Consider the following 16,039-nt stretch of genomic DNA (forward strand, 5'->3'; position numbering starts at 1 on the left):
AAATAAATTTGAAGGGCACTAAAAATAAATAACCTTAAGTACGTTTTTGCCCAAGGAAACAGATGTGCACCACTAAATATATTCCATTTACCACCAGACTGTTTCAGAGAAAGGAGTTGATGCTGGAACGTTCGCGTACAGCCCAGGCGGTGAGCACTGGGTGTCCAGCTAACAGCCTCCCTCTTTGGTCACCCAGCCATCCCTCGTTTTATTGACGCTTCTCAGGTGCCCCCTTTAAAAAGAAAAAAAATTGAAGTTCTGCAGCTACCTTGCATTGAGTGATGTTGGCTGTTTTTCCCAGCAGCATTTGTTCCCTTCGTGTCTCACGTTTTGATAGTTCTTGCAGGATTTCAAACTCTTTTTCAAGCAACAAGGTTGTGGCTGGCTGAAGCCTCAGGTGATTTGGTCAGCCTTTTTTTTAAGCAGGGTTTAAAATTAAGGCATGTACGCTGCCTTTTAGACATGGCGCGGTCGAACGCTTAGAAGACTATGACGGTACAGCAAGGGCGTAACTTACAGGCCCTGGGGACCTTCCAGGTTCTTGTGACGCTGTTTATTGTGATATTTTATGGCGGTGGTCTGGAGCTGAACCCACAGTCACTCCGATGAGCGCCTGAATATTAGAGTCTATTAAGATATGGAGGTGCCCATCGTTTTGGAGAAATGGCTGTTTTCTCCTTCAGAGGGCTGATTCAAAGCCAGACACCCCGCTGCGTCATCTGCTCAGGGGGTTCCCAGTATGTTCTGGGGGATACGGAGTGTGTCTGTTCCTGGTGCCCAGTCCCCTCCCATTCCGCACCCAGCCCGCTCTTCTCACCCCTTTCCTTTTTCTCCTACTGCCCTTGACAGTCAGAAATCCCGGGGACGTCCCTGGCGGTCCAGGGGTTGACTCCACACTTCCAGTTCAAGGGGTGTGGGTTCCATCCCTGGTCGTGGAGCTAAGATTCCACATACCGTGCAGTGTGGCCAAGAAAATATATATTAAAAAAAAAAAAAAGTCCTGTCCTGTTCACTCTGTTCCCGGCATCACTCACTGACGTGGAAGTCCCCAGCTAAGGTTAGGAACACACCGTGTGTGTGTTAATTGCTCAGGCCGGCTCTTTGTGGCTCCACGGGCTGTAGCCCGCCGGGCTTCTCTGTCAACCTCTACTCTCGGGACAGCGGAGTGTGTGTCTGTCCTGAGAGCAGAGCTTGATGGCTCAGCTGCCAGATTCAGGGGCCTCAGTGAGACTCCTGATCACCCCAAGTCTCCTGAGGTTTGGGCCATGCAGGCTGCCTGTCCGTTGGAACAGCTGCTGAGTTACTGGGAGAAGCACCCAGTTCCAAGGATGATGGTGTATGAACTTTGTGGGTAGGGGGTGGGTTCTGGCTTCCCAAAACAGTCTTGCAGGAGAGTCCCAGGGTGTGGAGCCAGAGTACCCTGAGTGTGTCTGGGGCTCCAAGCCCAAGGAACAGGCTACAGGCCCAGGCGTCGGCATCACACCTCGAGCGTGAGCTGGGGACGGCAAGATCCAGGCTTGTCTGTGCAGCGAGTGTCCTCTTTCCACCGTAGAGTACTTGGACACCGTCACGAGAAAGGATGCTTCAGGCTCTGGGACCTGCCTGCCTCCTGGGATGAGTGATGCTTCAGGGAGTGGTTTACTCTGCAGTATCTGAGATTCTGCAGCCGTGATTAGAGACACATGTTTTGTTGTGATCATGCTATCTTACAGCAGTTTTAGTGGGGTACTTTTGCAGGTGGTGGTTTTGTCATTTAGTTGCTAGTTTGGCTGACTGTGTGACCCCATGGACTGTAGCCCATCAGGCTCCTCTGTCCATGGAATTCTGCAGGCAAGACTGGAGCAGGTTGCCATGCCCTCCTCCAGGGGGTCTTCTTGACCCAGGGATGGAACCCAAGTCTCTTGCGTTGGCAGGCGGATTCTTTACCATTGAGCCAGCAGGAAAGGCCCCCACCTTTTTTCACCACAGAGGAAAAGCAGATAAAACTTAGTGAAGGTGGACCTGGGTCTGTCCTTAGTTGATGATGATCAGCCAGCCTACACCTGCCCCGGGCTTCCATGTTTATTGTTGTCTTGAAAAGGTGGTATTTGGAGGGGAGAGCTCTTAGCGGGTTTCATGTGTAGCTGCCAATTTACATTTTCCTCAAAGCTCTTGAAGTTAAGATATAAGGAAGCTCAGTATGACTATTGAGCAACAAACCACTTCCTCAAACATTAATTTCAGATTTCTTTTTGAGCAGCAGTACCATTTTTACAAAATGCTTTCAGTAGCCCTCTGATACCTTGTGCAGTTCCATTAATAAAACTCGTACAAGTTCTAGTTTATAAATCTGACTCACTGCTTATCAGGGATGGCAATGAAGCTGTTTTTATGAACACAAAATAGGGCTTTAGGGTCTCCTGTTTCCATTTTACATCTGCCTTTCCATCCATTTAATTTTTGCTTGTATTTACTTGATGTCAGGAAAACCTGAAGTACACAAGTGAGACTTTAAACATACATTCACTTCACTTGCCATTTCAAGGTCACTCTTCTGTGAAGTAGATCCAGAAGTGTTGAAGCAGTAGGAACAGTGAGGTTCTTGAAATTCCAGGTTGAATTAATAAAAATCAACCACTCATTCCCTAGAGGTGTTCAGGCAGGTCCCCATGGACCATGGTGCTCACTAAATGCGCGGTGACATCCCCAGGAGTCAGCTGGTTAACTGATTGTTGTTGCTTAACTGACTTGGATCACACAAAACACTGTCACCGCACATGTACCCAAGCTTGTCCCTCCCAAGAAGGTGGGACATGTCCCAAAGCAGGTTGCTGGTTTTTAGAAGGCCGGGATGATGGTGCAACCCTCCCAACACCCCAGCAGCGGGCTCTGCCTTTGCAGAGAGGTTACCTGATGCAGCCAGAGCCCCTATCTTGGTCTGTGGCTTAGCATGTAACACACTTGCCAGTGCAAGTTGGTTGTTACTGTCACAGTTTCAGAACCAGTTGTACATCTCTTAAAAAATACTACACTGGCCATTTTCCAACCCCCTACAAAGGCTCTGGAGAATGTTCCTGGGGGTGCACCTGGAACGCCGCTGCAGGATGAGTCTTGACTGGCATGCAGCTGTTCAGCCAGGCCTCCGAGGCTCCATCCTTAGAGAGTCCCTGTCGTTTTCTCCTGGAATATCGCGTGCTCTTTCGATCTGCAGGTTTGTCTCTTCCCGCATTTCAGGACAGTTCCTCCGTACTTCACCCGAGTTCTCTAGTTGGGCATTTGTTGTCAGGGGCAGCATTTCTCCTTTCCTTAGTTTCGTTTGTCTTCCTGTCAGTTAACTTCTGTCTTTTCGTCTCCTTGACGGAGTTTATTTCCTGCCGTTCCTCCTGGTCAGAATTTCAGCTTGGAGCGGTGTTTTCTTCTCTCCCTTATTTTTCCACATTTTATTCATTTGTTCCAAAATGCCAGTTGTGGTCCTCTGTTCTAGAGGCTTCCATCTTTTGTGACGCTGTTTCAGATTCTTTTCCTGGGGCTCTCGTGTTGTTAACTGCCTGTTAATAAGTGGCATCAAAGGGAAGCGACTGGAAGGGATTTCCTTCTGCTTTTTGAGTTTTCCATCTGCCCTTTGAGTTTTGCAGGCTCCTTTGCAACCCTCCCCCACTGGCCTCTTTTTTTTTTGGCCATGCCACGCAGCTTGCAGGATCTTGGTTCCCTGAGCAGGGACTGTACCCTGGCCACAGCGATGAAAGCCCACAGTCCTAACCACTAGGCCACCGGGAAACTCCCACAATCCCCTGCTGTTTTTCCTTCCTGCCATATCTTCACATGATGTCTTTACCGTTTCCGTAGCTTTCCCCCCCTTTTCCTGAGATCGGCACGGTCTCGACGGCAGTTCAGCACAAGGATGCATGCACTGGTCAGGCCGTTCACGCTGGCTGGGGCCACCGGAGGGCTTTGTGGTGAGCCACGTGTCCCGGGTGAGGTCTGGGAAGCCCCCCACCGCCACCAGGTTTCCTGGGGAAACAGGACACTGGCTAGAGGAAACCTCTCTGGACCAGAGGGATGCCCCACTGTGCCCGCTCTTGTGTCCTCGGGCCTCCGATACCCACCCCCTGCCAGGAAGTGCTAGACGCGGGACTGAGGTTGGGTGTCCCCTCCCGAGAGCCTTAATATAACATGAGCCCTTTGTCCTCTGAGGGCATCCCCTCCAGACCAAGGTGAGCTGCTGTTACAGGCAGGCCACTGCTCTCCAGGAACCTGCTGGGCGCCCGCCCCCGTGGGCGGTGGGAGGGTGTGGGTGCTGGCCCCCCGGGGCCCCTCCATGCAGTCTGGGTGTTGCAGGCACTTTGCCTCCAGAGAGCCTTGGCGGCTGTTCATCTTGAAGCCTCCTCACGGTCAGGGGCCGGGACAGGGAGACCCTTCTGCCCCCACCCACCATAGCATCCCTCCTCCCTCAGGGACCAGGAGCCCCTCCCCACCTGACCCTGTGGTCCTCCTCGATTTGTTTGGCTGTGCTGGGTGCTGCTTTACCGCACCGGGGCTTTCTCTGGTTGCGGCGATCGGGGCCGGTCTCCAGTTGTGGTGTGCGGGCTTCTCCTTGCCAAGCGTGGGCTCTCGAGTGAGCCAGCTTCAGTATTTGCAGCTCAAGAGCTTAGTTGCTCTACAGCAAGTGGGATCTTCTGGGACCAGGGATCGAACCCGTGTCTCCCTCATTGGCAGGCGGATTCTTAACCACTGGACCACCAGGGACGTCCCCTCCTTTTTCTTCTCCCCCTTCTCCCGCCCTGCTCCTTTTTATTCTTAAGGCCTGTGATTTCAAGGTTGTTTATGTGATGCTTTGCATCTTTTCTTGGTGGATGGTGAATTTTGTTTTCTGGTTTTTAACTACCTCCTCTCCCTCCACCTCTTTTATTAGAAATGGAAGAAAGGGAAATTCCGTTACAGCAAAATTTGAATCTTTCTCTTAACCTGGAACTTTGACTTCTTTCCTGATCTTTTCGTGTTTGTTGTACTCAGGTCTGGATGGAATGAAGTTGTTGAAGACCGTAGCCTTTGTGTTGAATCCCATTTCACCTCAAGCCAAAACTGCAAGCCTTTCACCTGTGAACTGACTTACCAATCACCACGGATTAATTGGATCCTTACTCTTAGTACATTTTTATAGTCCCCCCCCCCTTTTTAAAAAACAGTAAGTTTTTAAAAAAAAATTGGCAGAGGAAATGAAGTCTGATTTGGTTAAATTTTGTAATCGAATATGTTACCAATGAAACTTCTTTCCCAGTGTAAATATATGATCCAAAATTCATTTAAATATCACGACACAAAACTTCTCCAAAACCTCAGCGATAGGCATCAGGCTTCAGTATTTTTACCAAAGAGCAAAATTCATTTTAAGAAATTTTTGGCACATGATTAACTTTTTTATATTGTCCCAGGGAGAAATGAAAAGACTCATTTGTTGTCTCCAGTGTATTCCTCTCATCTCACCAGTCCTAAGAGACAACCCCCTTCGCAGATATTCTATTGTATTACTAGGCTAAGTAAGAAGAACGTTTTGGGCAGATGTCAGAAATGACAAGAATCTCGAAACCGTCCCCCTGGGAAAATCAGGCGCTCCTGAGCTGGGGGCCCTGAGAAGGTGTCAGGACTGGAGGCCAGGACTTAGCAGCTGAACATCAACGATCAGCCTCTGCAGGGGGCTGTGTTAATATCTTCCTGTCTGCAATTATTCACAGGTGGGCCTGGTCAGGATGTTTCCTGTGAGCTACACACAAGTATTTTTGCTTAATGTTCACTACCTGGGAGGCAGGGTTCCCAGAGATGGGCCGTTGTATCATTTAATCTTATAGGCAATATCCCTTTCATGATGAACTTGTAACGAAATACAAAGGTGTTTTCCCCATCACAAAAAGTGTTGGGCAGGTCTGTTCCTTTTAAGTCTCCTAAGCACTAAGTCTCCTAAGGGTTCCCAGGTACTGGCAATGCTAAAGAGACATAGGAGATGAAGGTTCCATCCCTAGGTTGGAAAGATCCCCTGGAGGAGGGCATGGCAACACAGGCCAGTGTTCTTGCCTGGAGAATCCCCAAGGACAGAGGAACCTGGTGGGCTACAGCCCGTGGGGCCGCAAAGTCAGATACTAAGTGACTTAGCAAGCAGGCACAGGGATGACTGTCATTTGCAGCTGAAGACCGCTCCTTTCCATGTGGTGAGTGGAATGAGAAAAAGACACACGCCACCACCCACATTCTTGTTGTTGCCCTGTGGGTGTAGGGAATCACACGAAGGCTTCCAGGCTCCTTTGCGGACGGTGTGTGCCATGAACTGTCTCAGCAGAAGTCCACACAGAAGAGAGAAGACGTGAGAACCAGGCGGCACGCGTGGGTTTGGGTCTCTCCCCCTCCTTTCTGGGGGGCAGGGGGGCAGATTGATCAGCGTCTGAACTTCTTTTCCACCCAGTTAGATGTGGATATTCTGGTGGCATTTGCACCATAAGATGCTGTGAGGAGGATGAGATGAAGTGGGAAGTGAAGTGCTGTGTAAACTATAAAGTATAAGGCTCGCTGTTGCTTGGAGACCTGTTAATGATATGTTAATAATTTTTAGACCGGTTAGCCAAAAGCATAGAAATGTCAAACATCTGTTGGAGTGTTTACTGCCAACAAAACTTTAATTTTTTGGTAATAGGAAAATTTGGTTTTCTTTTCCTCCTTTTTAAAGCAGAAATGCCAACCCAGGTGAGATGGTTATACCCCTCTTGATGTAGACAGCTCTTATATTTAACAAGATTCCATTGTGGGTCCATCCTGCCTAGCTCGAGTTTAGAGAGTAGAGGGAACTCAGCTGTTTTGACCTACACCAGCATTCCAGATTCAAAACTGGTTCCCCCAGCATGAGACCAGGACTCAAGAGTAACTTTGAAATCTTGAGAGAAATTGGTCACCAGTGGATTATACCCCGGAGAAGGAGATGGCAACCCACGCCAGAATTCTTGCCTGGAAAATCCCATGGACAGAGGAGCCTTGTGGGCTCTAAAGACTCCCGAAAGGTCACAGAGAGTCAGACACAACTGATGACTAAACACAGCACAGTGGATTGTAAGGGACTCCTTTAAGTCTTTTTTTCAAGATATTAAAAAAAAAAAAAAACGGGATCTTTTCTCTCTGGTGAGCTTCTCATAACACGTCCATGTCAGCATCCCTGCTTCTGTTTGGTATGTTCAGGTCCACCTTTTACCTTGACCCACCTAAGAATTCAAGCTCAAGGGCAACAGAGGCTCCCAGGACAGTTTTCTGGGTGGAAATTGAAAACTAACCTTTGAATGAACCTGAAATTTCAAAAATTGCACGTGGGGCTTCCCAGGTGGCTCAATGGTAAATTATCCACCTGCCAATGCAGGAGATGCAGGTTAGATGCCTCCATTGGGGAGATTCCCCTGGAGGAAGAAGCGGTCAACCCACTGCAGTATTCTTGTCCTGAGAATCCCATAGACAGATGCCGGGGTCCAGCCCCGGTGGATCCAGGGAATTCGAAGGTGGGGACGGAGTCGGCGTCCTGGAAAAAACTTATTTGATTATAGATATGGAGGGAGATTAGGAACAGATAGTGTAGTAGAAAAGGAGGCTGAATTCAGATGGGAAAACGGGGAGCGAGAAAAGACGACACGGGGGAATCAGTCTTTCCGGAAACTGATCCGATTTCTTTATTTTTCAGGTTTGTTTATATACCTTTTTGTTATACATAGGGATGAATACAGAGTCACGTGGGGGTCAGCAGACCTGACCCTTGTCACAATCAGGTGCTTCATATAAAATTATACAAAGGTCTTATGAGTTTCATCATCTTTTGGCCATGAGGTCTGCTGACATTTTATGGCTCTTTCTGATACCGGTCAGTTAACCAGAAAACTTATTTTTCCAGGGGTGATTTTTTTCTTAAATCAATCAGGCGCCACCCTCCAAATAAAGTTGCATTCCTATAGGGTGAGGGTGTAGTGAGTTACAATCAAGAAAGGAATTTACTTAACCTAAGGTTTAACATGATTAATCTTAAAGGTTAATACTTATTTTTCTTATATGCTAGTTATATTCATTATATAAGGGCAGGAATATGGAGATTTGGCAGCAAATATTGGCTCAGCAAATGTAAACCCTTCACCAATGTTCCCCTTAAGATCTATTTTGTTTTAAGATAGAGATAAAGTTACATTTTTGCATAGCAAGGACACAGTGATTTATAGTGATTTATAACAAAGTACAGTGATCTTATAACAAAAGAGAAGATTCATTAACTCAGAAAGTCTAGTATTGCTAACATCAAAAACTACTATATTTCCTTTTCTATATTCCAAATACATTGATTAATATATTCTCAGGTGCCTAAGGATATGGAGGCCTGATGGCAATCATTGACTCATCAATGAAAAAAGCCCTATGCTAATACTCCAAACTCTCTGTGCTGTTTATGGCTGAGAGGCTGTCACACAAGCTAGTCTGTCAGCAGAGGGGTTTGACCTGAGATATCCTTGTCACACCCAGGGCAGGGAATTAGCAGTAATTATTGGTAGGACAAATGAAAAAACCCTTCACCAATATAATTCCTAATCATCCTACTAATACTATACTAATGATCTTCTAACTTCTCAAAAGAGTCTGTTTTTAGAAAGTTTTAAAACATCCCATGCCTCTCACAGTTGGGAGGCTGTAAACAATCACATGCGGCCGAACGAGCCTGATCAGGCAGGCCAGAGAACCTCCAGAGTTCGTAAGTTGAAACACTCTTATCACGCCCAGGAATTTTTATTAACTGGAGCTGCAAGTTAACTCCTTTTCTGAGAGAAACGGTTATGGGGGACAGCTCCCTGTAAAGTACTCTGGTTTTGGGGGTAGACATTAGGGAACAGGGGGTTTCCTGAGGCTTGATCACGCCTTTGCGTATGCCAAGCTTCCTTCCTCATGACCTTTGCCATGGGCGGAGTTCCTCACGCTGGCCCCCAACAGACAGAGGTGCCTGGCGGGTGCCAGTCCATGGGGTTGCAAAAGAGTCGGACACAACTGAGCAACTGAGTACACACACAGGTTAAATTTAGGCAGGAAGAATGTCCCCTATCTGTGCACACATGAGATGTAAGCGATCTTGCTGTTCAACGAGACTCAAGAAAACCAAAGCCCAGAGATGAACTGGACTCTGCTCACCCATCTGTGCCTGCTTTATCCTGGTGCTGTCTGCCTCTGCTGATCAGAAGCCATCTGTGGAAGGGATCCATCAGGAGCGCTCTCTGTTCTCCCTTCTCAGGGAGTTGCCATCACAGATGCAGAGAGCCCTGCGTCCCCCGTGGACTCGCGGGCTAGACAGCCCTGCACACCTGGGCACAGGTGGGCTGAGCCAAGTGTGTGTCAGAGGCTCCCAATACGGGGGTCAGGTTTGGGCGTACTCTGAAAATAAAATGATCTCTCGGGCGGTTTAGTGTCATCTATTTGGCAGTCCGAGAAGGTTGACAGTTATTCATGTAACAAGTTTATAGGGTGGGGCCATGGTTGCAAAGCCGGGTCAAACAGACCTGCAGGGAGATACAGCCGTCTCTCTGTGCAGACAGTTCTGTATCCACAGATTCAGTCAGCCATGGATCGGAAACGTGGCGGGGGGAGGGGGGCAATTACAAGAAGTTTTCAAAAAGCAAAACTTGAATTCGTTTCATGCTGGCAACTATTTACATAGCATTTATGTTGTACTTAAAGCTCTTTACGTGGCATTTACAGTGTATTACATGTTATAAGTAATCTGTAGATGACTTAAAGTATACAAGAGGATGTACGCAGGCAGTGTAAAAATTCTTCATTTTATGTAGGGGATTTTGGAAGCAGCCCCCTGTGGATTGCGAGGGATGACTTTATTGGAAATAGGATTAGAAAACAGACATTTATAAATCTACATTAAAAATGAAATTGGACGTAGAGTTTGGTGGTGTGCTCTGATATTTCAGTAGGAAAAGATCCAATGGCTAGGATCAGATGGTGGGTTTGGATTTCACAAAACAAGGGCAATGGCCCCTGATGGATGTAGACCAGCTTGCTGCCGCCCACACCTTCATCCCAAGGCCTTTTCCCTTTGTGTCTCTGAAGTAAACTATAGAAAATGGCTTTTAAAGTCATCTTTTATTTACCCGCTGGGGTGTGTTTCTCCAGTACTCAGGGGCCTATGTTCCCATTGAGCCTGACAGTCTACCAGCAGTAGGAGTTTATTGTTTACATATGACCTTTTAAATCATATTCTTTCTCGCAATCTGGGTGCTCAAACACCTGGCTGATTTTTATCTAGTTATCAAACCTTTGGGTTCACGGCAAATGCATTTGAGTGTTTCATTTGTTTCTCGATGTACATACAACACCAGAAAACACACCCAAGTCCACTGCAAGTGTCTGATATTTGCAATCGTAAAATACGGACGAGATGCGCTGCTGCTGCTGCTTCTAAGTCGCTTCGGTCGTATCCGACTGTGTGACCCCATAGATGGCAGCCCACCAGGCTCCCCCGTCCCTGGGATTCTCCAGGCAAGAACACTGGAGTGGGTCGCCATTTCCTTCTCCATCGCGTGAAAGTGAAAAGTAGTGTCCGACTCTTACCAACCCCATGGACTGCAGCCTACCAGGCTCCTCCGTCCATGGGATTTTCCAGGCAAGAGTACTAGAGTGGGTTGCCATTGCCTTCTCCATTGAAGAGACATACTAACTACATATTTTAGAGGGGAATAATATATAGTGATTTTTAGAATGGGAAGTGCCCTTAGGGATGCAGAAGACAGTCACCTGCCCTTTTAGAGCTGATGCAAATTAGCTCCAGAGGCCTTTGCATGTGGTTACACAGCAGAGGAACAGAGGAGCAGAAAGAACTCTGAGCAAAGCTTTCCTAACGTTCATATTGTGATCTAATCACTGGGATACATAACTTGTAAACGTGACTCTACAAAAACATATCAAAGAAGGTGAATGGCAGATGGGAAATCCATCAAGTGCTTACCCTGTGAGACAGGACGCAGAGACCCAGGGGAGGGGCAGGGCCAACAGCGGGCGTCACTCCTGGGGAGCCGAGTGGTGACGCCCACCGGGTGCCAGCTCCCCAGGGAGGTGGGGGCGGCGGCTGGCAGCGGAGGGGTGCTGGTCCTGCGGGAACTCCCCCTCCTGTCCCGGAGACCACGCAGATTGGTGAGGAATTGGCCACCTGAGCCCAGCATGCCCGGAGCAGCTGGGCGGCCTCGTGGAGGTGGAAACTGTGTTCACACCAGGCAGGGGCCGGGCTCCGCGAGTGCTACGATGCCAGGGCTCACGGCGCCTGCCTTTGGCCGAGCTGCTGGGGCGCAGGGACCCCACTGTGGGTCCACCCACAGCCGGAAGCGCGCGCGCAGCCCTCTGTGGTCTAGCGCGCATGCGCTCTCCCAGCGCCGTCGCCTCTGTGTCCTTCCAGCGCTTCTCCGTGGAGTGCCCCCTCTTTTTTTCCCCTTATCAAAAGTGAGGGGGACCAAAATGAGAGTTTATCCGTTGTAATGCTGGAAGGCTTTCTTTGGTGTTTGAGTTTTGCTGTGTAAGCAAGCGTGGGAGTGGCCGTGTGTGCGTCCGTGCTCACCTACCCCTGTGACCTCCCACCCAGCCTTCCACCCCAGCCTCACGGGGCCTCAGCCCACCTGCAGGCCTCCGATCCTTTGGGGTGGCCCAAGCCCCGGAACTCTGGGAGGGGAGGCCGGCATGGTCCAGGCATCACTGTGGCGCCAAGCCAGATGGGACTCAGGCTAGCAAGAGACCCGACCCACAGCCTCCGGGGCAGAGATGTTCTGGCAGCGTGGTCCTCGGGGGCGTCCAGTTGCTCGGGGTTGTCAGTTCGCTGGTGTTTCTGGAAGGCCTCTGTGCTGGGGTAGTTGAAATGAGACTCGTTCCTCTCTTTGAGACCGCGAACTCCCAAGCCTGGGGAAGGGGTGGGCGCAGAGCGCAGAAGGTGGAGAGGTGGCCTGACTCTGGAGGTGGCAGAGGAGCCCAGCGGTGGGCGTGTTTCCCGCTGTCCAGGGGAAGGGCTGGCAGTGCGACCCTGGACGCCGATGGGAGGTGCTGGAGGCGGCTGTGCGCGCACCGGGCGGGAGGGGTCAGCCCTGCCGCCTCCACGTGGCCGCCCCGCGCCCCGCCGCGGGGGCCCCGCTGACCCAGCGCGGTCTCTAACGCTGTCTGTCGCCAGCTGCCCCGCTGTGTCTCGCGCAGGTGTCGTCCCGTAGCTTCTGTCTAACCCGTGTGTGGTAGCAGCCCCTCCCTGTGCCCTGTGAACACGGAAGCGCCATCGCCATGCTGTTGTGTGTCTCCCCTTCAAGAACTGGGTTTCCCTTGAGGAGAATACAGAGGTTCTCAGCCCTGGGATTTGTCCACGCGGTCGAGACCAGGCCCCCACCCTTTTCACGGCACAGGAAAATTTCATTTCGGTTTCCTGAACCCAAGGAGAGAATGACGAATTTCGATGCTCTCCGTTTCTGGACTCTATCAGCCGGGTTCCCAGGGAGCGAGAGACATCCCGAATCGGCACACAAAGCCCGCATGAGCGCTCCACCCTCCTGAGTCCCGAGCCATCCTGGCCTTGCGCGGAGCCTGTGTGTCCTAACTCCAAACGATCATGGGTTCTTAAAGACGACTATTGGAATCTGGAGTGGCAGTAGGCCTTCCAAAGCCCAGTGGTTGCTGGAGACAGATCTGAAGCTACTCCTAAACACTCAGGGCTGCCTCCAGGGCCGCAGTCTAGGGCGTATTTTTCCACAAGCGAAGCCCACGTCTGTTCGCCCTCCCCACGCTCTGTCTTTCCCGTGTAACAAGGTGTTTTGTGTGTGTGTGTGTGGCAGGTGGCAGGTTCAAGAAAGAGATTGTCGTCGACGGACAAAGCTATCTGCTGCTGATCCGAGATGAAGGTGGCCCCCCGGAGGCCCAGGTGAGTACAGCACCCACACTGGGGACCCGCGTGCACCTCTCGCTCCTCCTTGAGGTTCTGACTCCACAGGTGTGCACAGAAGAGGTGAGAGAGCGGCCCCTGAAAATGTTTCCTGTGACTGAGGTTTTTCAGTTCAGTTCAGTCGCTCAATCGTGTCCGACCCTGTGACCCCATGGACCACAGCACGCCAGGCCTCCCTGTTCATCACCAGCTCCCGGAATTTATTCAAACTCATGTTCATTGAGTTGGTGATGCCATCCAACCATCTCATCCTCTGTTGTCCCCTTCTCCTCCTGCCTTCAATCTTTCCCAGCATCTGGATCTTTTCCAATGAGTCAGTTCTTCACATCAGGTGGCCAAAGTATTGGAGTTGCAGCTTCAACATCAGTCCTTCAAATGAAAAGTCAGGACTGATCTCCTTTAGAATGGACTGGTTGGATCTCCTTGCAGCCTAAGGGACTCTCAAGATTCTTCTCCAACACCACAGTTCAAAAGCATCAATTCTTCAGCACTCAACTTTCTTTATAGTCCAACTCTCACATCCATACATGACTACTAGAAAAACCATAGCCTTGACTAGACGGACCTTTGTTGGCAAAGTGTTGTCTCTGCGCTTTCATATGCTGTCAAGTTTTGGGGAGAGGCTAATTCTGTTTTTCCTTCAGGCTGAAACCTGGAGGGGCAGTTTGGTCTGTGTGGCTGATTTTCCCTTTGTGCTTCTAAGAAGGAAGGAAGAGCAGATGTTGCGCTGATTGTCAACTCGGTGGCAGTGGCATCTGGACGTTTCTATAGCTTCCCACCCTTTTCTTATAAACGTTTCATCTCGAGAGCATGCTAAGTCACTGCAGTCATGTCTGACCCTTTGTGACCCCCATGGACAGTAGCCCGCCAAGCTCCTCTGTCCAAGGGACTCTGCAGGAGAAAATACTGGAGTGGGTTGCCATTTCCTCTGGAGCAGTGCAGTCAGAAAGCTGGGTGGAATTGGAAATCTGAACACCACCACCAGGCTGCCCACCAGGCTTCACAGCCCAGGTCATTCACCACTGAAAACCAGAAGCTGCAGCATGGTGTGTCTTCTTTGAGAGTTCCTTGGAAAATGGGCATTGTGGAGGGAAAAAAAAAAGACCAGCCTGAGTGTGAAAAATTTCTTTCTTCGGTTTACTCACTCCCTAGTTTATGGCTTTATTTCTATAATAATTTACCAGCTAAACACTTTAAAGGAGGTAAGGGCTAGTAATAGTCAAAACTGATTACTGCAAACTTAATATTAAAAAATATCCCTGGTGTTCTTTCTTGAACTTACCCGTTTGTGAAAATGCACTTAAATTTAGTGATTTAAGTGAACAGTGTTGAATATGGGGGTTGTTAAAGAGTTGTTAAAGAGTTAAGAGTTCTAGAAAGAACTTCATACACTGAGAGGTGTGTGGCTTTACAGAAATATGGTGTGGAGTTACTAGGTTCCAGTGAGTCTATAGTGTCACTGATTATAAGCTATGCCAGTATTTAAAAGAAAGATACTGTCAACTCATGAAAGAAAGCAGTCCTTAAGGTATGTTCTGATAGCAAAGATGTGAAAGTATGGAAAAGATTTCTTTAGCTTTGATGAAACAGCGTAGTCAATGATAGTAATAAGGAAACATTAAAGACAGGTTGAACATGGGAAAAGCAGGTTATGAAGCTCCAAGAGCTCCTGGTCAGTGCATGTCAGTGACTCCGAGCAGGACCGGCTTGCCGTCTGACAGTGTCCGGAAGGTCTGTGATGGCAGTGAAGCTAAATGGCTCTTAGTTGACCTTCACCCGTCGGGCGTCTGTCCTGCTGTCACGAAGGCTCCCTCCGCGGCGGCTGGGGACAGGTGAATGAAGTAGGTGAAGTGTGGGGGTCACCTGGGGTGATTTTCCGCCTTTCCGGCTCATACACGTCTCGGAGTATGCAGGGGCAATTTCACACTCAGAGAGCACACCTCGGCTCCAACCGTTAAGAGTCTAAGAAGAAAGTTGCGTGCAGAAACGCGTGTCGGAGCTGGCTGAGTGGCTTCAGGGCCGCTGCTGTCCAAGGTCGCTGCCCAGGGATGGACACTGGTGGGTCAGAGAGGCACAGACATGGCGCTTTTCTCCCTGACTCCAGTGGTAGACCAGCAAGCCGGCCGCCCTGGACCAGAGTTAGTGATGAGACCTGTCCCCAAGGGTTCCAGGTCCACCCTGGAGAGGGAACTCCAGCTTGAGGAACTAGGGGCTCAGCGCACCACTCTACCCTGAAGGTTTCAGCAGCCATGATCATCATTGTTACTGCTGTCTAGTCGGTATCATCTGAACTTCAGGTTTAGTTTTGTCCTGTCACACGAAATCTCCACGGGCAACTGAATACCCTTCTCATTTCTATGTAGAAGTCAGAGCTTGGGCTTCCCAGGTGGCGCTAGAGGTAAAGAACCCACCCGCCAATGCAGGAGACGTAAGAGATGCCAGTTTGATCCCTGGATCAGGAAGATCCCCTGGAAGAGCGCATGGCAACGCACTCCAGTGTTCTTGCTTGGAGAATCCCATGGACAGAGGAGCCGGGAGGGCTGCAGTCCATAGGGTTGCAAAGAGTAGAACACGACTGAAGCGACTTAGCACGCCAGCTTAACCAGCGGAAACCTTCCCCGAATGTATTAGAGCTGATGCCTTGACCATCAGAACTTGTGTTAGAGCTGCAGCTTCTTTTAGAGAAAGCACGTGGGATTTTTCCCCCCACATTTTCACTTGGGTCTTTCATTAAAGAGGAGGGCATCAGGCTCCAGATGGTGCCTGGTGCCATGTGTGTGACCCTGGGGAGCTCTGAGTCCTGGGGTGCTTTGCTCACTTGGCTCCAACTTTACAAGGTGACTGTGGGTATCACATGAGCTGACGTGTTCCTCCAGCTGATTTGCCAGAAAGAGGGTCTGATGTGAGTTCAGCTGGATGCAGGTAAAACAGGATAAAATGATAACAGAGCCGGGCTGCTGTGGGGTTTTCGTTTTCCCCCCTCCTTTTTGCTCATTTTGTTCACTGGTTTGGTTAATGTCTCTGGGTGCTGCTGCTAAGTCGCTTCGGTCATGTCCGACTCTGTGCGACCCATAGATGGCAGCCCACCAG

General features: G+C 49.6%; 1 protein-coding gene across 2 annotated transcripts in view; it reads left to right on the plus strand.

Annotated features, from left to right (window-relative positions):
* The window catches only part of AGAP1 (ArfGAP with GTPase domain, ankyrin repeat and PH domain 1), a 568,353-nt gene that overhangs the window by 205,443 nt on the left and 346,871 nt on the right, over window positions 1-16,039 (plus strand). For both annotated transcript variants that reach the window (XM_052638291.1, XM_052638292.1), the window contains exon 4: window positions 12,843-12,928. In XM_052638291.1, coding sequence (XP_052494251.1) covers window positions 12,843-12,928 — 86 coding nt within the window. The remainder of the gene's footprint in view (window positions 1-12,842; window positions 12,929-16,039) is intronic.

This window comes from Budorcas taxicolor, chromosome 3, assembly GCF_023091745.1.
Source record: "Budorcas taxicolor isolate Tak-1 chromosome 3, Takin1.1, whole genome shotgun sequence".
Taxonomy (NCBI): domain Eukaryota; kingdom Metazoa; phylum Chordata; class Mammalia; order Artiodactyla; family Bovidae; genus Budorcas; species Budorcas taxicolor.